Source organism: Urtica dioica, chromosome 1 (genome assembly GCF_054948205.1).
Source record: "Urtica dioica subsp. dioica isolate 48M chromosome 1, U.dioica_male_clone48M_v1_H2, whole genome shotgun sequence".
Taxonomy (NCBI): Eukaryota; Viridiplantae; Streptophyta; class Magnoliopsida; order Rosales; family Urticaceae; genus Urtica; species Urtica dioica.
The window spans coordinates 16,809,722-16,827,396 of record NC_142756.1 but is presented as its reverse complement, the minus strand read 5'-3'; the positions used below and the strand labels follow the sequence as shown (position 1 = coordinate 16,827,396).

At 32.9% G+C, this 17,675-nt stretch overlaps 1 protein-coding gene across 1 annotated transcript; it reads left to right on the top strand.

The window, feature by feature from the left end:
• The first annotated feature begins 656 nt into the window (after positions 1-656).
• LOC149407563 (small ribosomal subunit protein uS8z/uS8w-like) lies at positions 657-3,047 on the top strand. The gene is made up of 4 exons (XM_089614410.1): positions 657-758; positions 1,373-1,512; positions 2,174-2,334; positions 2,726-3,047. Exons 2-4 carry the CDS (start codon positions 1,380-1,382, stop codon positions 2,822-2,824), a joined length of 393 nt encoding a protein of 130 aa, XP_089470536.1. The 5' UTR covers positions 657-758; positions 1,373-1,379; the 3' UTR covers positions 2,825-3,047.
• Positions 3,048-17,675: the final 14,628 nt, after the last annotated feature.

Genomic DNA, 17,675 nt, shown 5'->3' with positions numbered 1-17,675 from the left:
AAGAGTGACTTTGTTGTATTTTGAGGACTCTTATAGATTGAGAGATTTTGATTTTCATTCCTTATCGCCACAGTCCTCTTGAGACCGTAGGGAAAAAAAAATTCATGACTTCATAGTACACATGACATGTTGAGTCCGTTAATTGTATTCTCTTGCGTATATGCATACTCTAAATATTGATCCGAGACTTTCTTTAACATTCAATTTAACTATGAATAATTAACTAAGTCTGTAAATGTAAATTAATATAACAGATCTTAAACTAGTTTAGTGTATAATATATTGCGTTTAGAAAAATAGAAAAAAAAAATACAAGAATAGTCTTTTTAAAAATACTATTTTTTTCAAACCATAAATAAATATAAATTGTAAATAATAAATAAAGTTAAAAAAGCTCAAAACTGTAAATAAAATTTAACTTTACATAAAAAAATGACTGTTTATAACTGGAAAACATTATATTGGATAGACATGCTATTTTTCCTACAGAAAATACATTAAAAAAAAAAAATTTAAATCCCGAATAAAAATATATAATTTCTTGTATCCCTTTCAAATGAGGCCTTGCCCAGATACTTTTTTCTTCTTCTTAGAGATATGGGCCGAAGCCCAGATACCTGGGGCCGGGCAACCCAAAAAGAGCAGAGCTACACAAAAATAAAACCTTTGCATTACTCAAAACCTAATTTTCTTCTTCCTTCATCTTCTGCGCTCTCTCCATCTCGCCGCTGACGACAAGTAGTCCAGCTTTCTCTCGGGTACTCATTCCGATCTCTCCCAACCCTTTCACATCTCAATCTAACCGCTTCATCGTATTTTCTTTTATAATGTATCTGATTCATACACACTTCATTTTTCCGTACTGGAAAATTCGGTCTTGTATTCGCTTCTTTAGCTAATGATTTTGTTAAACTACTGCCATTTTGTTGATAAAAAAAAAGATCATAATGTTTTTCGGTACACCATACATTTCATTCCTGGTTTCGATTTTGTTTTTGCTGTCTTTGGATTTTTCACATCGAGATCAAGCTAATAAGTGTTTTTAATCGCCGGGATTCTCATACGAGTTCTTCTGTGCCTACAAAAAGTATACGACTTAGGTTTCTGTGTAGGTTTTTGTTAGAACTCTGGATGATATTATAACAATTAGTAGATAATTAACGGGTTAATGTATAATACATAGAAGTTTAATTAGGGAACTGTTAGGTAATAATACTATGAAATAACAAGAGAAGAAATTCTTGTCTTTGGGTGAGCCAAGGGACTGTTGAATTTTTTCGGAATGTACTAACAGTTGATTTAAAGTATATTCGACTGATGATGTAATAAACTGTTCTTGGCTTTCGATTATCTGATTCCGTTTGTTTAACAGTGAAAGGATGGTGAGAATCAGCGTGTTGAATGATGCTCTTAAGAGCATGTACAATGCAGAGAAGAGAGGAAAGAGACAGGTCATGATTAGGCCTTCCTCCAAAGTTATCATCAAGTTCCTCATGGTTATGCAGAAACATGGTTAGTTTCAATCACCACATTCTTTTTCTTCATTACTTGGTTAACTATTATTTTTATCTTAATTGAAATATAAATGAAACAAAATACAATGGTTGACTCTCTCACTCTCACTAGTCTCTCAATCAATTTCGGGTCGACAATTTTGGGGCCTTGGGCTGAAATATTTTCAAAGGCTCCTAATTAAAAAAAATAATATTTATTAATATTCACATAAATTAGTAATACAAAAAATTGGCTACGTAAGCCACCTAAACTATAGGAATTGTAAATTAGCCAACCTTTAGTAAATACTTTGTAAATAGCCAACTTGCGTACATGGTAGCCTATTAACTACCTTTTTTTTACATGTTTGACTGGATTAAATAAGTCTTTTATTAATCTGTTAATAAGTTAACTTGGTTATTTACAAGAAATTAACGAAATGTGGGCTATATCCCAATTCACTATAACCGTGTGGCTATATAACTTAATAACCCTTAGTAATAAATACTAAACCTTTATAGACTAGCTTAAATTTTAGACATTCTGAATTTAACCCCATGACTATGTCTTATTATTATTATACTAACCTCAATTTTCAAGTTCTTAACAAATTAAATGTGAGATGACCCATAATTGATGGCCTTTCTGATTCGTTTTTAAACTTTTTTTTTATTTTTAGGGTACATTGGTGAGTTTGAGCACGTGGATGACCACAGATCTGGCAAGATTGTGGTCGAACTCAACGGTCGCCTGAACAAGTGTGGTGTCATTAGTCCTCGCTTCGATATCGGAGTGAAATCCATCGAAGGATGGACCGAGAGGCTTCTCCCATCGAGACAGGTTTGCCCACTCACCCATTTATTATTATTATTATTATTATCAATCTACATTTACATCTAGGTATTGTGACAAAATTTAAATGCTTGTTCGGAATTTGCGATGAGCTCTTAGTGTCCGTAATTTTTGTTCTATTGCCCGTTCTCATAGTTGAAGACAATTTTTTATTACCTGTTAATTGCAGAAAGTCTGAAACATTATTGTGTATGGCTCTTTCTATTCTGACTCTAAATAAACTCAGTACACTGGAAATATAAGATATGACCAAAGTCTTGTGATTATATATACATGTAAATTTAATCATTTGTTAAGAATTTAACTTTAGCATACAAGATTATATCAGACAATTTCCATTTTCCTTTTATTTATTTATTTATTATTCGTGTTATTGCAGTTCGGGTACATCGTTCTGACCACATCCGCGGGCATTATGGACCATGAAGAAGCAAGGAGGAAGAACGCTGGAGGCAAGGTGCTCGGCTTCTTTTATTGAATGGGTTTTATTAGTGAAATCCGTTACAAGTTTTGGTTGAGTCCTTCTGAAAGGAAAACTAGGACAAAAGAGTGTGCATTTTTCTTTTTTATAACTTCCATGATCTTAGTAGTATCATTCTTATATTGTACTTTTCCTTGAGTTATTTGAAACTTGAAAGTTGAGTATGTTAAATTTTATTGAGAACCTATTTTATTATACTATATTTGTTTTGTTTGGCTCCTTTTGGTGGTGGTTCATGATATAATTTTTTTTCGTTGACATGGTATCTAATGGACCATATCTATATACTAAAGTCTAAAAAAAATAGAAAATGAGAACGAATTCATTGACAAGTGATTTCATGTCTCTTTAGACTAGTTAAATATGCTAAAGAGTCTGTAAAAATATCAAAAGAGAACGACCGAATTGAACTCATAACCAACCTGGAAATTTAATAGATGTCTGTTTTAATTGAAAAAGAGCGGACTAAAGGTAATACAGAACCCATGGTTTTCTTCATATTTTTGTATATGATCATAGGTACAAAGCAATTAACTGAAACAAGTTTGCCGTTTAGGTTTTTGTTTTTGTTTTTGTTTTTGTTTTTTTTTATATTTTTTATATTTATTGGAGTATGCCGTTTAGTTATGAGAGATTTGCATCAAAGTCACAAATTCGGCTCCAAATTGCAAATGAGTCACGACGAAAAAAGGTGTTGCATAGATGTCACTTTGATAAAAAAAATAGGACCAAAATACCCTTACGCAGATTTCAAAGTAGACTCGCAGTCAAATATTTCGAAAAAAAAGTAGACTCACAGAAGAAATTACAAAAAGTAGACTCGCAGTCAAATATTTCGAAGAAAAAAAATAGACTCACAGAACAAATTACAAAAAGTAGACTCGTAGTCAAATATTTCAAAAAAAAAAAAGTAGACTCCTTTCGAACTCGAGACCGCCGTCGCTGCTTCCGAGCAGGACGTCCATCGCCATCGCGTTCCCGGCCAGCATCACGCTCGCCGCCGCCGCCGCCACTCCGACGTCCCTCAGGGACGCCTTCACGGCCGAGCACGGCTTCGTCGCCGCCTCCTCCTCGCGATTCTTAGATCTAGATCTAATAATCGCACCGGATTCCGGGTTCACGCTCGACGAGGTCGCACGGTTCTGCAGATCCACTCCATCTCCGACCGCCGCCGCCTTCGCTCGCACCCCTGGACGCTCCGGCGCGACTCGGCCGCCAGCCGCCTTCGCTCGCACCCCTGGACGCTCCGGCGCGACTCGGCCGCCAGCCTCCTTCTCCGGCAGGCTGGTCTGCGCGGTCTGCAGAACCCGCTCCACCATCCTCGTGAGTTGAGCGAATTTTACGTTCGAATCGCGCTGAATCTCATCGAATCTCCGCCGGAACCAGCCTCTTTTGTAGGTGAGGGTAATTTAGACTTTCTATAGGTGACAAAAATGCAAATAAGTGATACGGATGCAATTTTAACAAATAAGTGACACAAATGCAAGAAATGACTGAAGTTGTGACTTCAGCCGCAAATGTCACTTTAGTTTTACCTTTTCCATTTTTTGCTCTCATAATAAAATTTATACCCTGAAAAGTGAACACTAAATATGATCCTTTGCTAACAATAATGGTGTTGCAGTTTCAAATTTCAATTATCAATAACATTATGCAAAGATAGAATAACAAATATCACCCAAAATTCCCAATAAGACGCATGGGTTGTTAAATCAAAGTGTAAATGAACCCTACTGAGTTGTTTCCCATAGCAACATGTTTCTCATTCAGTATGTAGCAATTGTTGCTGTGACAATGTATTCTAACGAGCGTTCCACAATACCAAACTCGATGGGACAATATGCGATGGCATATGATTATGTTTTTCTTATATCATATAGGCTGTTAGTGCAAACACTCGATGAAATATTACCCTATAAACTTATTATAATTGTGGAATTTCGGTCCGTAAATTAATTTTATGAGTAAAATGATACTTACTATTCATATTGTATGATTTTAGTTCTTCTCATAAAACATTTAATTTTTAAAATGGAATCCCAGCCATAAACAACTCAAGAACTTATATAAACTTAGATAGTGTATTTATTATTATGGGTCATTTTTCCATCGAGAAAATAATTAAGAAAAGACTATTTAGCAACTTAACCAATTTCAAACGTGATTTTAAGAATCTAACCATTGTTAAATTTTGTATTCTAGCTATTTACTAAATAAAGATATAGAAAGTGCCAGAAATACCCTAGTGTAGTACAACTCATGGAAACAAATCACTAGCCGACTTTTCAGCAAACCAAACAATAAAGTCAACCTACTTAGTTAAAAATGTCATAGTCCACGCTTGAGATTTAAATTTCAAGTATTTAAAAGGCAATTCATTATTGATTATAATATAGGAAAATAAATTAAATATTGATTAAAATAAGTAATGAAATTCTATCACATGCGGCGTGTGATGAATTGAATAATTCACGAATTCGTATAAAATCTGGCTGACTATTAGCTTAGTTACGATAATTTTTTTTCCCTCTAAATCGTTAGTAAATTTTTGTTAATTATCGTTGATAGATGCTGATTTGTATGAATTCAGATTTTTTAATTGTGAATCGTTAGTAAATTTTTGTTAATCAACGTTAATAGGTGTTTGTTTTGTATGGTTTCAAAAAGACTTTGAATATACTTTTAATGGATGAGAAAATTATTTTATCAATTTTTAAGTCGCATTTTTCATCTCCTGGGACACGAATAAAAGGAAAAGGACTTATTTGCAACAATTAAAGACTAGAAACGTTATTTTGTAGAGGGAAGTACAAGAGGCAGAAATATAAAAGATTTAATGAGCAAATAAGAATATTCTCTCTTCCTTATCCTTTTCATTAGACCAAATAAATAAAACCACGAACATAATAAAAGAAGAGAAAAACACGAACGAAGAAGAAAGAAAAGAGAGAGAGAGAGTGAGAGAAAGAAAAAAGAGGTGGAGAGAGAGAGAGAGATAGATAGAGAGAGAGAGAACGGTTCTTGCCGGAATCGAACGGAGGTAGGATTTTGTTCATCTATCTCTGTTTGTTCCTTCTGGGTTCGAGCACGACCACATCCAATTTAGGGTTTTCATTTTTCCTTCTTGGATAAGGAAACATGGTGGTGATTTTTACGGCGAGAAGAAGGAGGTTTCCGAAGCTTTCCTCGTTTAAACCACACATCCAATATAAATTTTCGTTAATTTTTTTTAAGTTATGCATTTGTCATATTTTGGGACTGTAACAATTCTAATTTTTTTTCGATGCCTACTATGAACGTTTTTCATACGTTCAAGATAAAAAAAACATAACTAGTTTCGCGTGGATTAAAAGAGAGTCAAATCCATCGATCAGAGCAACTAATTGAACTGCAAAATAGGAAATACAAATATTATGAAATAAATTCATATAACGTGTATTAAAGCAATTATATTTCAACAAACTTTAGCTAAATGTTCTTTTGCTGATTTACAAAGTAACCATTTGGACTACCTATTAGGAAATAAATTACTATGGAATAAAGCTTTAATGACGTGTATCAAAACGCCAAACGTTGGCTACATAATCTGCCAAATTTTATATATAGGTTAAGCAAGTAATTTGCTATATAAATAATAAAGTCACGTCATCACTTGTGGCTACATTAGAAACTTAGTTGAAATGTTGGCTAGATTGTAATTACAACATTTCAAGTGGCTTAAAAAAAACCGGGCTATAAAACGGGAATCGGGACTGAAGTTCATCATTTACGCCGAAAATTAGGTCTTCTCTTTCCGTCTCCGTGCTACAGGAATTTCACGTCGAATCGCGATTTCCCGCCGAGTTCCACCAGTTTCCGGCAGCCAGACGAGCAAACTTTCCTTCTTTTCCGGTGGATATCATTGAAAGAGCTTTTGAACGTTCGGGTCATGATAATGAGGGAGACGATGAACTGCTTCGCTAGATTGACTCGGTTTCACTGGACGACGACAACCAAAATCTGGATCCGATAGTAGCTTAGACGGCCCGAGAGCTTGGACTTGATCCAGAGTGCGTGATGGAGGAGGAAGTTCTTCCTTAACGTGAATCTAGTGACAGTTCTGATTCCGATGGCGGTGGTGGATGAGGTCGAGGTTCCGGAGGAGATGGAGGTGAAGGGGGTGGGGGTGGTTAAGATCGAGGTCCCTATGGTGGTGGTATGGTGGAAGAGGTTCCTATAGTGCTGTGGTGGTGATGGTGGTGGTGGTGGTGGTTGTGATGGACGTGCACGCTCCTATAGTGGTGGTTGTGGTGGTGCATATGTACCAAGTGATGAAGACTATAACCATTTTCACCCTACTTTTTTTTTTACACAGGTTATGGGGTTTTGGCCGGCCAATTACTGAGGCAAGGTTCAGCCGGTCAATGTTGACATCGATGGAGGTATGAATGATGTCATGTCATTTACGTCTAGCAATGACGTTGATGACTTGTCGAACACCTTTGGATCGGTGGCAATTACTCCTCAAGACACGGAGTACTCGTACCAATATTATGAAAGATCTTCCTCTTACCACAGCAACCAATATTCTCCATCACTACCTCCCGACATTACCCTGTCCGACCGCAACAAGATTATCTCTCATACTTTTTCTCTACTGGTATGACTCAATGGGAATATGACTACCATTTGGAAACGTACCAAACTACATATGCTCATTTTTTGAGTTGGTATGATAATTGTATGATCATTAGCCGATGAATATTGCCAGAGTAGTCATTTTTTGTTGAATACTTGAACTATGATATTTGGTATATTGTTGAACCATTTTAATTAAGTTTGTTTTGAACTATTTTCATTAGGTTTTTGTTGAACTATTTCATATTGATTATATAATGAAGATATTTTAAACTATTTTCATTTTTAGCCTATGGTATGTATGACATTTTATAATTATTTCTTAACTGGATACCCCATCGATAAGTCCGGTATTTTCTGATAAACCACATCGATAAGGTTAAGTTCATTGGTACAGTTTACCCTCAGTTTCGATGGATCCCAATAAACTAAGGGTATCTCCCGGTAACCCCAGCAAAATCTGAGTCCCGGTACGGCATCGGTAACGGTATTCGAATCTTTGATAATAATACCTGATTCGTATAGACATGTTCTGATTGTACAGTTCTTTTGAATCGGATATTTTCAAAAGGAGATTGAAGAGATTCCCAGTTGCTAAATTCTTCCTTGGAACAAGCTCTTTGCTTTTGTGATTCACCACTAGATCAACATCTGCAATTTGGTCAAGTATCTCGTACACATACACAAAAGAGACTCATTCAACCCAACATTTGAAGCAAAGAGGAACATTTTTTACATATTAATTTCCAATGTGGTTGAAACTTACAACTTGGAATCTTGAACGAGGGATTCCATCTAGAATGAACCCCATTTCGCCTTTATTGTACCCTCGCGACATGCAAGACCTCTCAGCACTTTATCCTTGCCTCGGCCATGTCATGAACTCTTTGACATATTCTCTTCGCCTCGGACCGCGTCTCGCGCCTCCTTGGTTCATCTACCCGCATTTATGGCTCCTACACCCACTAGGAGTCTCCTTTATTCTATATATATGAATATGAACTCAAGTCTAAGGAGAAAGTAAGTTCTATCAACTATCTTTACTCAGTTAAAACTCAAATTTAACTCTTATTCTCTATAAACGACTAAATTTTGGAGGCGAGATGAGACCCCCCACGTCGACATTAAACCAAAACTAATGTTGAGCGTAAGAGAGCGTGTCGAGTAAAATTCATATACACCATTTTTAGTTCATTTTTTTCATTGCCTATTTTTCAGGAATTTAGACTGGACGATATCTCTCCTACTTAGGTCAAAGTAACCTCACACCGTACGCGACCTCAAGGTCCGGCAGCGAAGTGTTACCCTGAAACCAAACATTAACAATTATAATTATCATAAGTTTTATTGAAGAACTTGTTGAATTGATACAATTCAAAATTATTTTGCTTGTATTCAGCATTTTTATAGTTATAAAATGTTATTTAAGTTGATTAATATATATTTTTTAAAGTTTCTTCGGTATTATATATTGAGATATTGTCTATACGAACAAAATACTGATGTTCTAGTTTTATTGAGATATTGTCTATAGGCACTAATATATTGTACCTGATATTCTAGTTTTATTGAGATATTGTCTATACAGACAAGTATTTCTTATTTATTTGAAATATCAATACCTATTTTATCGATAATAACTTTACTGAAATACACGTTGTCGATGGGTATAATAAACATGTACGTTATAAAATATTTTAAAAATATATTTGTATACACTTGTACATGAAGTATCAAAATTTTAATATATTTGATACACTTTTTATAAATGTTTTGTGTAGTCTACTACCAACACTAGTACTAGACTATGCATCTCAAAAACAGTTTTTGAGATAAAAAAAATTGGAAACAAAAAGTGAAAATTGTGTTCCAAAAATTTTTAAAAAATTTTTGAAGTTGTTTTGTAAAAGAGTAAAGAAAACTGAAAACAAATAAAATGTGTTTTTGGAAAAAAATTCTTCTCTTCTCTCCTCCTCCTCCTCACCCGCGCGCAAGGCTTGAAAAAATAAAAAAGAAATCCGGCCATCTTCTTCAATCACCACCGAGCCTCACCATCGCCGCCAAATAGTTTTCATTTTTTCAAAAGGTGTACCAAATAGTTTTCATTTTTTCAAAAAAAAAAAAAATGAAAACTGTACCAAACAGTTTTTTTCAGTTTTTTCAATTTCTCAAAAACAAAAATGAAAACTGTATCAAACAGTTTTTTGAAAACAACTGTAAAATAATTTTTCAGTACAACTAAAAAAATTAGAAAATAGAAAACAAAAACTTTTTGAGTGAACTACCAAACGGGCCCTAGGTTTTTGTTTTTGTTTTTTGTTTTTTTGTTTGTAAACAACTGTACTATGTTAAATTGAAAACTCAACCTGGGTCTGGCCCTGCCACCCGTGGCTCACAGTAGTACCCCTCTCTTTCTCTCTACAATAGAACCCTAAATGTTTCCGACCAAACAAATTATTGTGATGCACCGAGAATAATTGTAGATTCAAGAAATTAATATTAAAAGTTCAAACTATAAATCATGTTTTACATAGAACAAAATAGCGATTGTAGGTGGAGGAGGGTAGCAAGGAAGAGAATCCTGCTACAGATGACAAAAAATGACATGAACGCAAATAAAGAAGACATTCAGCTTGTTTGGCACACCGTTAATGAATTATTACCATTTAAATTAATAGATTAAAATGATTTTGTGTGTTTTTTGAGCAAAAAAGCAGAAAACATTCAACTCATTTAAATGACAATTTGGCCATTCTTTTAATTCTACTATGTAAGTGAGTTAAACTCATTAAGAATGTGGCATTCAAATATATTATTTTATTACGTATTTAATAATATTGATAAAAAATAAATGTACTCAAATTACATGAGTTTCAAATTAAGTTATATTATTATAATTATAATTTATAATTAATTTTTTTAATTTTATTGAAAAAAATATTATAAATTTTCATATAATAAAAAAATAAATTATCAATAATATAAAGTAATAATTATTTGTTTTATATGGTATATGGGTTTGAACTTTGACCCCAAGCGATGAATTACGACCGAAGGGAATGGAAAAAAAAAAAAAAAAGAGGTAAAAAGAAAACCGTAAACAAGGTTGTAGTGGGTTGACCAGTTGCAGTCCCCACCAAATGCATATATTATAAGAATTAGTAATTAAAGGCTCATATATGTATTTTAAATACAGGAAAGTTGATCCATGTTTGATTTGAAAAAGAATAAAGTAGTTTTATATTCAAGTTTCAACGCTTAACTCGAGCGATGTCTTTGACAACTTCCACACAAAGTAGAAGATGCTTTTGGCCAAATATGGAATGGATTTGGGGGTGTTTTGATAGACCCTAAATTAACCTGTAAAATTGCTCGAATATAACGCTGTAAAATAATATTATTACATAATCGATATCTACTAAAAAGATACCTAACTCTGTCTCTATACCCTAATGGTCAGTTTGAAGAGAAAAAAAATTGTTGTGTTTCTTTTAGTTTTGTTTGGATTGAAAAATAAGATAAAATTTTGATTTTTACTATTTTAAAACATATAAAGTATTTTTTATTTTCCATACATTTTCCCTGCCATTTTTTTTATTTTCTTTCCAGCGATATTTTTTTTGAATTTTTTTAATAATAAATTTAAAACGTTTTTAAATATAAAATCAAAAGTGGTTAGTAAGTTACCGGCCAGTTAACCTTAACACTTTCTACCTTTTTAATTGCATTAGGATCTATCTGATCATGACTTGAATTTTTTGTATTTATTTTACTATGATATTATAATTTGAGAACGATATTCTATCATTACTCTCTTCACTCTACCGCAAAATTTATCCCTTCATTTTGTCACTTTACATATGAGCTAGACCTAGACTCGCACCCAATTTGATGAGATCCCATGAGAGTACATGTAAATTTGGCATAACATTCTGCTAAACACCATTGTTAAATAGTTTTAGATTTATATACTACCTTTGACTTCTAACCCTGAAACCGATTTGTCTGCTCTCATCAAGAGCTTATTATTTTATTCTAGATATCCTTTCAGTAAGTCAAAAGAGACGGATTAATATATATATATATATATATATATATATATAATGTAGATAGTATGCTCATTCGATATATAAATTTACTATAATTTTTTTCTTTTCTATACATTATAAAATATTTATACTGAGCAACATATATAAATGCTAAAAATATAACCTATTATTCATTACAATGCACACAAGTACACAACTAATATTATTTAAGGAAATATGGAATGGAAGTGTACTGTTGATTATAAACTATACACAAATGTTTGTAGAAATAAACTAAAGTAAAATATATTGACAATTTAACATGTAGAAAAGCATATGCTAAAGGGGGGAAAAACACTGTCAATAATGTTGGGCGTTACATTGAGTCGGTCAAGCAAAACTTGAATATTTATGTGGACCCCAATAATATCTTATCACGATCATAATAATTCTCCATATATTAGTACTGCTTCCTCTAAATCTCATAATGAATTGACGATGATCATGATTATTTGTGACCAGCTTGGCTCTGAAATAAACTTTCCTTAATATATAATTGAATATTGGCACATCAAAACCACATTGTTCAACACAAACCAGTTAGGGAATATGCATATATACACACATATACACACGCGCACATGTAAAGATTGTAAATTACATTAGTGGAATTATAGGTTGGTAATGGACTAACTGAAATAGGACTCGTGTCCTCCACAAATCTAATAAGAAGATGTATTGTTGAATAGTAGTCCTAATTAATTGTGTGCTTAAGTAACAAGTAAAAATATAAATATAAAATTAGGTAATATTAAGTTATATTGGTGGAGCTTGTTAATAAATGTATGTTATATACCAAATGAAAGAATATAGGGAAGTATAATTGATATATTGAAAATTTTCTAATAGTAATATTGTTGATGAAACGTCGGAATCAATCAAATAATATCGTAACTGATTTTCGATGAATTTTTTTTTCTATGAATTATTTCTTGGATTTTTGTAATTCTAATTATCATTTTTGTTCATAAAATTAACTATTATTATCTTACTAATTTGATTTCAACTTCATAAAATTAGCTGCTCTTAGATTAATGTCGTCGTTGATAAACTTACGACTACTTACCTTAACTCATATCAAATAAATTTATGCACACACCTAACTGACGGCAAATCCTAATTTAATTATAATTTTATGGTGTATTTGGTGTGTAAATTTAAGAGACTGAAAATAGATGTTATATTTGATTATAACCAAGAATTTTTGTACGTTTGAGTAAACATAAATGGGAACTACATAAATGTAATGTGTGTGTGTGTGTGTGTGTGTGTGTGTGTGTGTGAGAGAGAGAGAGAGAGAGAGAGAGAGAGAGAGAGAGAGAGAGAGAGAGAGAGAGAGAGAGAGAGAGAGAGAGAGATTGCATGGTCCATGCAAAATGATAATTAAACGGAAAATAAAGGGCTGAGATTGAGTGAAATGGACAACATGAAGATTAATGCATGCAAATTAATTATGACATTAATACAGGAAGGCCTGTCTCTTGTCGTGTGTGTGTGTGTATATATGTGTATAAATTTAATTTTAATTAATTGTTTAGCTAATGAATGAACACGGCTTTGAATTAATGTGAACTAGTGATAACACTTAGCATTTAGACAGTTGAAATATATGTGTCAACAACTAAAAATCATTAGCTCTTAATTTTCTTTTCTCTGACTTATTACAATATCAAAAATAAATAATAAAAAAAATACTTATCCCGTTATCCGTACGGATATGAAAATAGTTACCTCTTCTTGAATTAGTTTTTTCATTAAAATATAGTTTTCAATTGATGAATTTGGTCATATTTCGCTTCTCACTCCCATTTATAGATGTAGTAATAAATATCGCTTGTATTATTATAAGCAAAAAAGTTAGGTCTGAGATCTTCTCTCTTTAAGTTAGTAGTTAGTCCTTTTTAATTAATATATATGTTTTCATCAAAGATTATTTCATCTATATGTCGTAGTTATTTAGTCACAGGTATTTTATTTTGATAAATTAGTCATTTATTAAAATTAATTTATATTTTTGAAAAATTAACGTATGAAAATAATAAAGACAATCATATAAAATCTTATCTGATGAATAAAGTCACGTAACCAAATGTGACTAAATTTTAAACATGCTTAAAACATTAGTTAGATATAAAACATTTCAAATGACCTAATTCGTGGAAATTTTTTTTTAGCTAGAAATCGTGTTTGTCATTTTATTCTTTTGTCCCGAATTAGTATATATAGACATATTTGTTAAAAATAAAAAGGTGAATATGAGAAATGAGAATATAATTAGTGGGGTCTTGAAAGCGTAGCAACATGAATTATAACATTGCAATCCTAAGTACATGGAATAAAATACAAAAAATAGGAATTTAAGAAAAATAATGAGCCATTGAGAAGAAAAGTTCATATTTGATATAATGTCGTTTCATAAGAAAGTCACAAATTTTTTCTCTTTAATTTTTGTTTTTGGTTAGTGCACATCACACATTGCTTATTCAACACCGTGACAATTGGACCTTGAATATTCGTCAAGAAATTATGGACCCGGAATTATTAAAACCCATAAAATAGGTTAACATGTATATCTATTAGTCAAAGCATATATTTTAAAATAACATATCAATTTGAAAGCACAAAAAAAAAAAAATGATAAAACCACAGATGCAAAAAGAACATCTTTTTTTAGTTAACTGTTTCTTGAAACTTGTCCAATGTTCAGCCTCCACGTGTCCTTCCTTCTAGACCAAGGCTGTCTTCTTATTCAAGTTTTTTTTTTTTTTTAAATATTGCCGACCTATAGTTCATACTAAAACCATAGTCTAACAAAGAAAATATATCGCACTATTATGCGAGATTTTGTGTGAGATTAAGATTATAATATTAATGAGACATCATAGTCCTCTTTTTGAATGAGTGATCACATTTCGTCGGTAATCTAAGCTTTGACTTTTATATTCACGGAAATACCCCCACCCTCTAGTTTATCATGCTATAAAACCGGGTGGTATTTTCGTCTAAATCAATATATTTTCCATATATCTTTTATTTATTTATTTATTTTTCAATGCTTAGCTCTTAATGCGTCACTCTCCTTAATTGATTTTTGTTCCCCACCACCACCCTCAACTGTCATTCTAATATTTATTATATTTTCCCAAGCAGCATATAAATAGTAAATTTATATAAATAAATAAAATAATAACATACAAAAACATAAAGCCTTACCGTCCGATGAAGTTTGAGGACGGTGAAGATTTTAAAGTATTTATTTATTCTACCTAATGTGTGAACAAAAATTGGGTTTGTTTTTATTCTTATACTAGATATATCATAATATGCCATACCTTTCAGGTGCTACAAATATATAAGTAAAAACAGCTATATATAAACGTTGATATCACTATTATTTTTAATTTTCCGTTGCCATATCTCTGAAAACAAAAACACAAAAAAGATGAATCGCTTTCGGTACAATAATCCGATCTCTCTCTTTCTGATTATTATCATCACTCTCGTTGTACTTGGCTGTCCAACAAATAATAATGTTGAGGCAATCCGAACAAATAATCAGCTCAATAACATCCCCAGATTTTCGAGCCCGACTCACCGCTTTTTCCGACCAAAACCCGACATCTTCGCCGGAAGATTCCAATCCGACAAGCGGAGAGTTCCGACGGGATCGAACCCCTTGCACAACAAGCGGTGAATAGCTTTCATTTTTATTATTATTTGTTTGTCACTCATGTTATATAGCCTTTTATAGTTTTAGTATTTATCATATACGTTAGTTCATACCAAAAATTACAGTAGATTTTTTTTTTTTTTTTTTTTAAATCTTCGGAGATGTTTGTACAGAAGGTAATTTATTGGTATTTATAGTTGTTGTTGGACTACGAGGAAAAAAAAATCCATGTAATAGCTTTTAGGTTCATATATTTAGATGAAGCTTTTATTTAATTCAGTAATTTTTGTTACCTTGATTTTTTTCAGTCCATTTTCCCTGTCAATTTATTTTGAAGGTTTAAATGGTGCGTAGCGTCTTTCATATTCATGTAGTGTGTTTTTTTTTAAGGAAATATTTTGTTCTGAAACTTAATTAGAATATTATCTAACTCCATTTCTCTTATATATGTTTCCTCTTATATCTTTGGTCCTTTATATTTGTCTTGTAATGAATATTATATTCTCTCGGATATTTCTTTTTTCTGGCAGTAATCGAATAGGGTGTGTGTCAAGTTAATTAGCTAGTCAATTACCAATTTTAATACGTTGTTTCATCAAGCTTGTTATATATATACATATGTATTAATACATAAAGAATCAAAGATTCGGCTGTGTGTGCTCGTTAATGGATTTTCTCGAGAAATGCCAGAAGAAAGAAAAGTTCATGAAAGTTTGGGAAGTAATATTACCATGAATGTTCATCAACGAAAGACAGCTAAGACACAGAAATACATAATGAAACAGTGTCAACTCGGTTAGTGTGGTGAGTCAGCGAGTCACATGATTTTTTTTTACCATAAAGCTAAAACATTGAATAGTGTACTAGAGGGAAAGACCAATCAAGCGATAGGAGAGACCCCAATACCGTAAATACACCATTATTTCAATCAACCACCATGCAATTAAGAAGAAAATAAAGAAAGGATAGAGAAGAGAATATGTGTTTGGTTGGGGTGTGTGGGACCCACAAAAGGCTCCACATTTAAGGGCACCAAATGAAACAGAAGAGAAGGGACAAGAAAGCTATCAATATTGTGAGTTTTTGGTTTGTTTGTAGTACCACTTAGCCAAAATTAACCTTGAATGTTCTTTTCTCATATATGATTTGAAGATATATGAATATGCAAAAGCCAATTCTCAAAAGGTACATGCATTAAAAAGGGCAGTGATGGTCCCTATTTTAGGTTCTATTTTTTGGTCCACAATTCGTTGTTGGTGTTGTGGTGGTGTTAAGTGCACCAAACTAAACCAGCCTTTGTGTTGTGTTGTGTTGGTTTGTGTGTATGTGCGCGTGTTAGGGTTGCACTATATATATTAGTTGAGCGAATTATTGAGGTGTTTGAAAAAAAAAAATAGGCCCAAGAAAGTTTTGGAATACTTAAAAGTCAATGCTTGTGTAGCCTCGGACCGTCGTCAACAACCTCACGCTCGTGCATGCACACATGGGTGAGTGGGACTAGAGGAAGCATATGAACTTATATATTTTCTTTTAACTCTATTTTTTTTTACCTTTTTATATTTTGTCCAAAAATTATACAAATTTTCATATATGCCCTCGGAAAAAAAAACTCTTACCCTCATGCATGAACATCACGTGGCAAGGCGAATTGTGCCTATGCGGCAAAGTCACAAAATACGGTCAATTTAGTAGTGGTGGAGAAATATATGTGGTTATATAGTCATGTTGATTAGTTGCTTTAGTAAATAATAGTCGAGGTCTCTCGTTTCATAGTATGAGTGTGTTATAAACTGCATATTCTATATGAATTTAAATACGGCAAAACATCGACTAAAAAATTAAAATCTAAGTTTTAATTTTTGAATTGCCATAGTACCTAATTGTAACTAACAGTTGAAATTAATATGTTGAAACAAAAATTTGTACACACACACACCATATACTCCACGTTTCAATCTCAACTCGAATCGGTAAAACGTAATGAAGATTAGATTATGTACGAACTATTGGGGAGGTCCCTGTGGCTCCAACACTCAAGTCAATCGACTATAATCTGTAATTTTATTTTTGGAGAAAGAAGAGAGTAAGTAGACATTTGTATCTCGATAGATTGTGTGTGTATTTGGGCATACATTTATCATCGTGAATGTATAATTTGGGGACCCGAAGTTAGGATAAAACTGTTGGAATAAAGTTAATAAATATTATTTATTAACATGTGGATGGTTGGTTTTGTGGCAACAATTTGAGTGGGATCCACTCATCGGAATTGGATTATTCCAAGTGATACTTTGCCAAAATCGGACCTAAGGTGAATGAGAAAGTGACGAGCTGGTCTGGACGAAGTGACGAGGTCGAATGGTTCCAGCTCGACTGGGCGAAGTCGACTGGGCGAAGTCGACTGGACGAAGTTCCAGCTCGACTGGGCGAGGTCGACTGGACGAAATGACGAAGTCATTCCAGCTCGACTGGG

Coding starts and splice junctions, on each gene's coding strand:
- LOC149407563 (XM_089614410.1), top strand. CDS start 1,380: ATGGTGAGAATCAGCGTGTTGAATGATGCTCTTAAGAGCATGTACAAT. Junction 1,513..2,173: donor CATGGTTATGCAGAAACATG/GTTAGTTTCAAT, acceptor TTTTATTTTTAG/GGTACATTGGTGAGTTTGAG. Junction 2,335..2,725: donor GGCTTCTCCCATCGAGACAG/GTTTGCCCACTC, acceptor GTGTTATTGCAG/TTCGGGTACATCGTTCTGAC.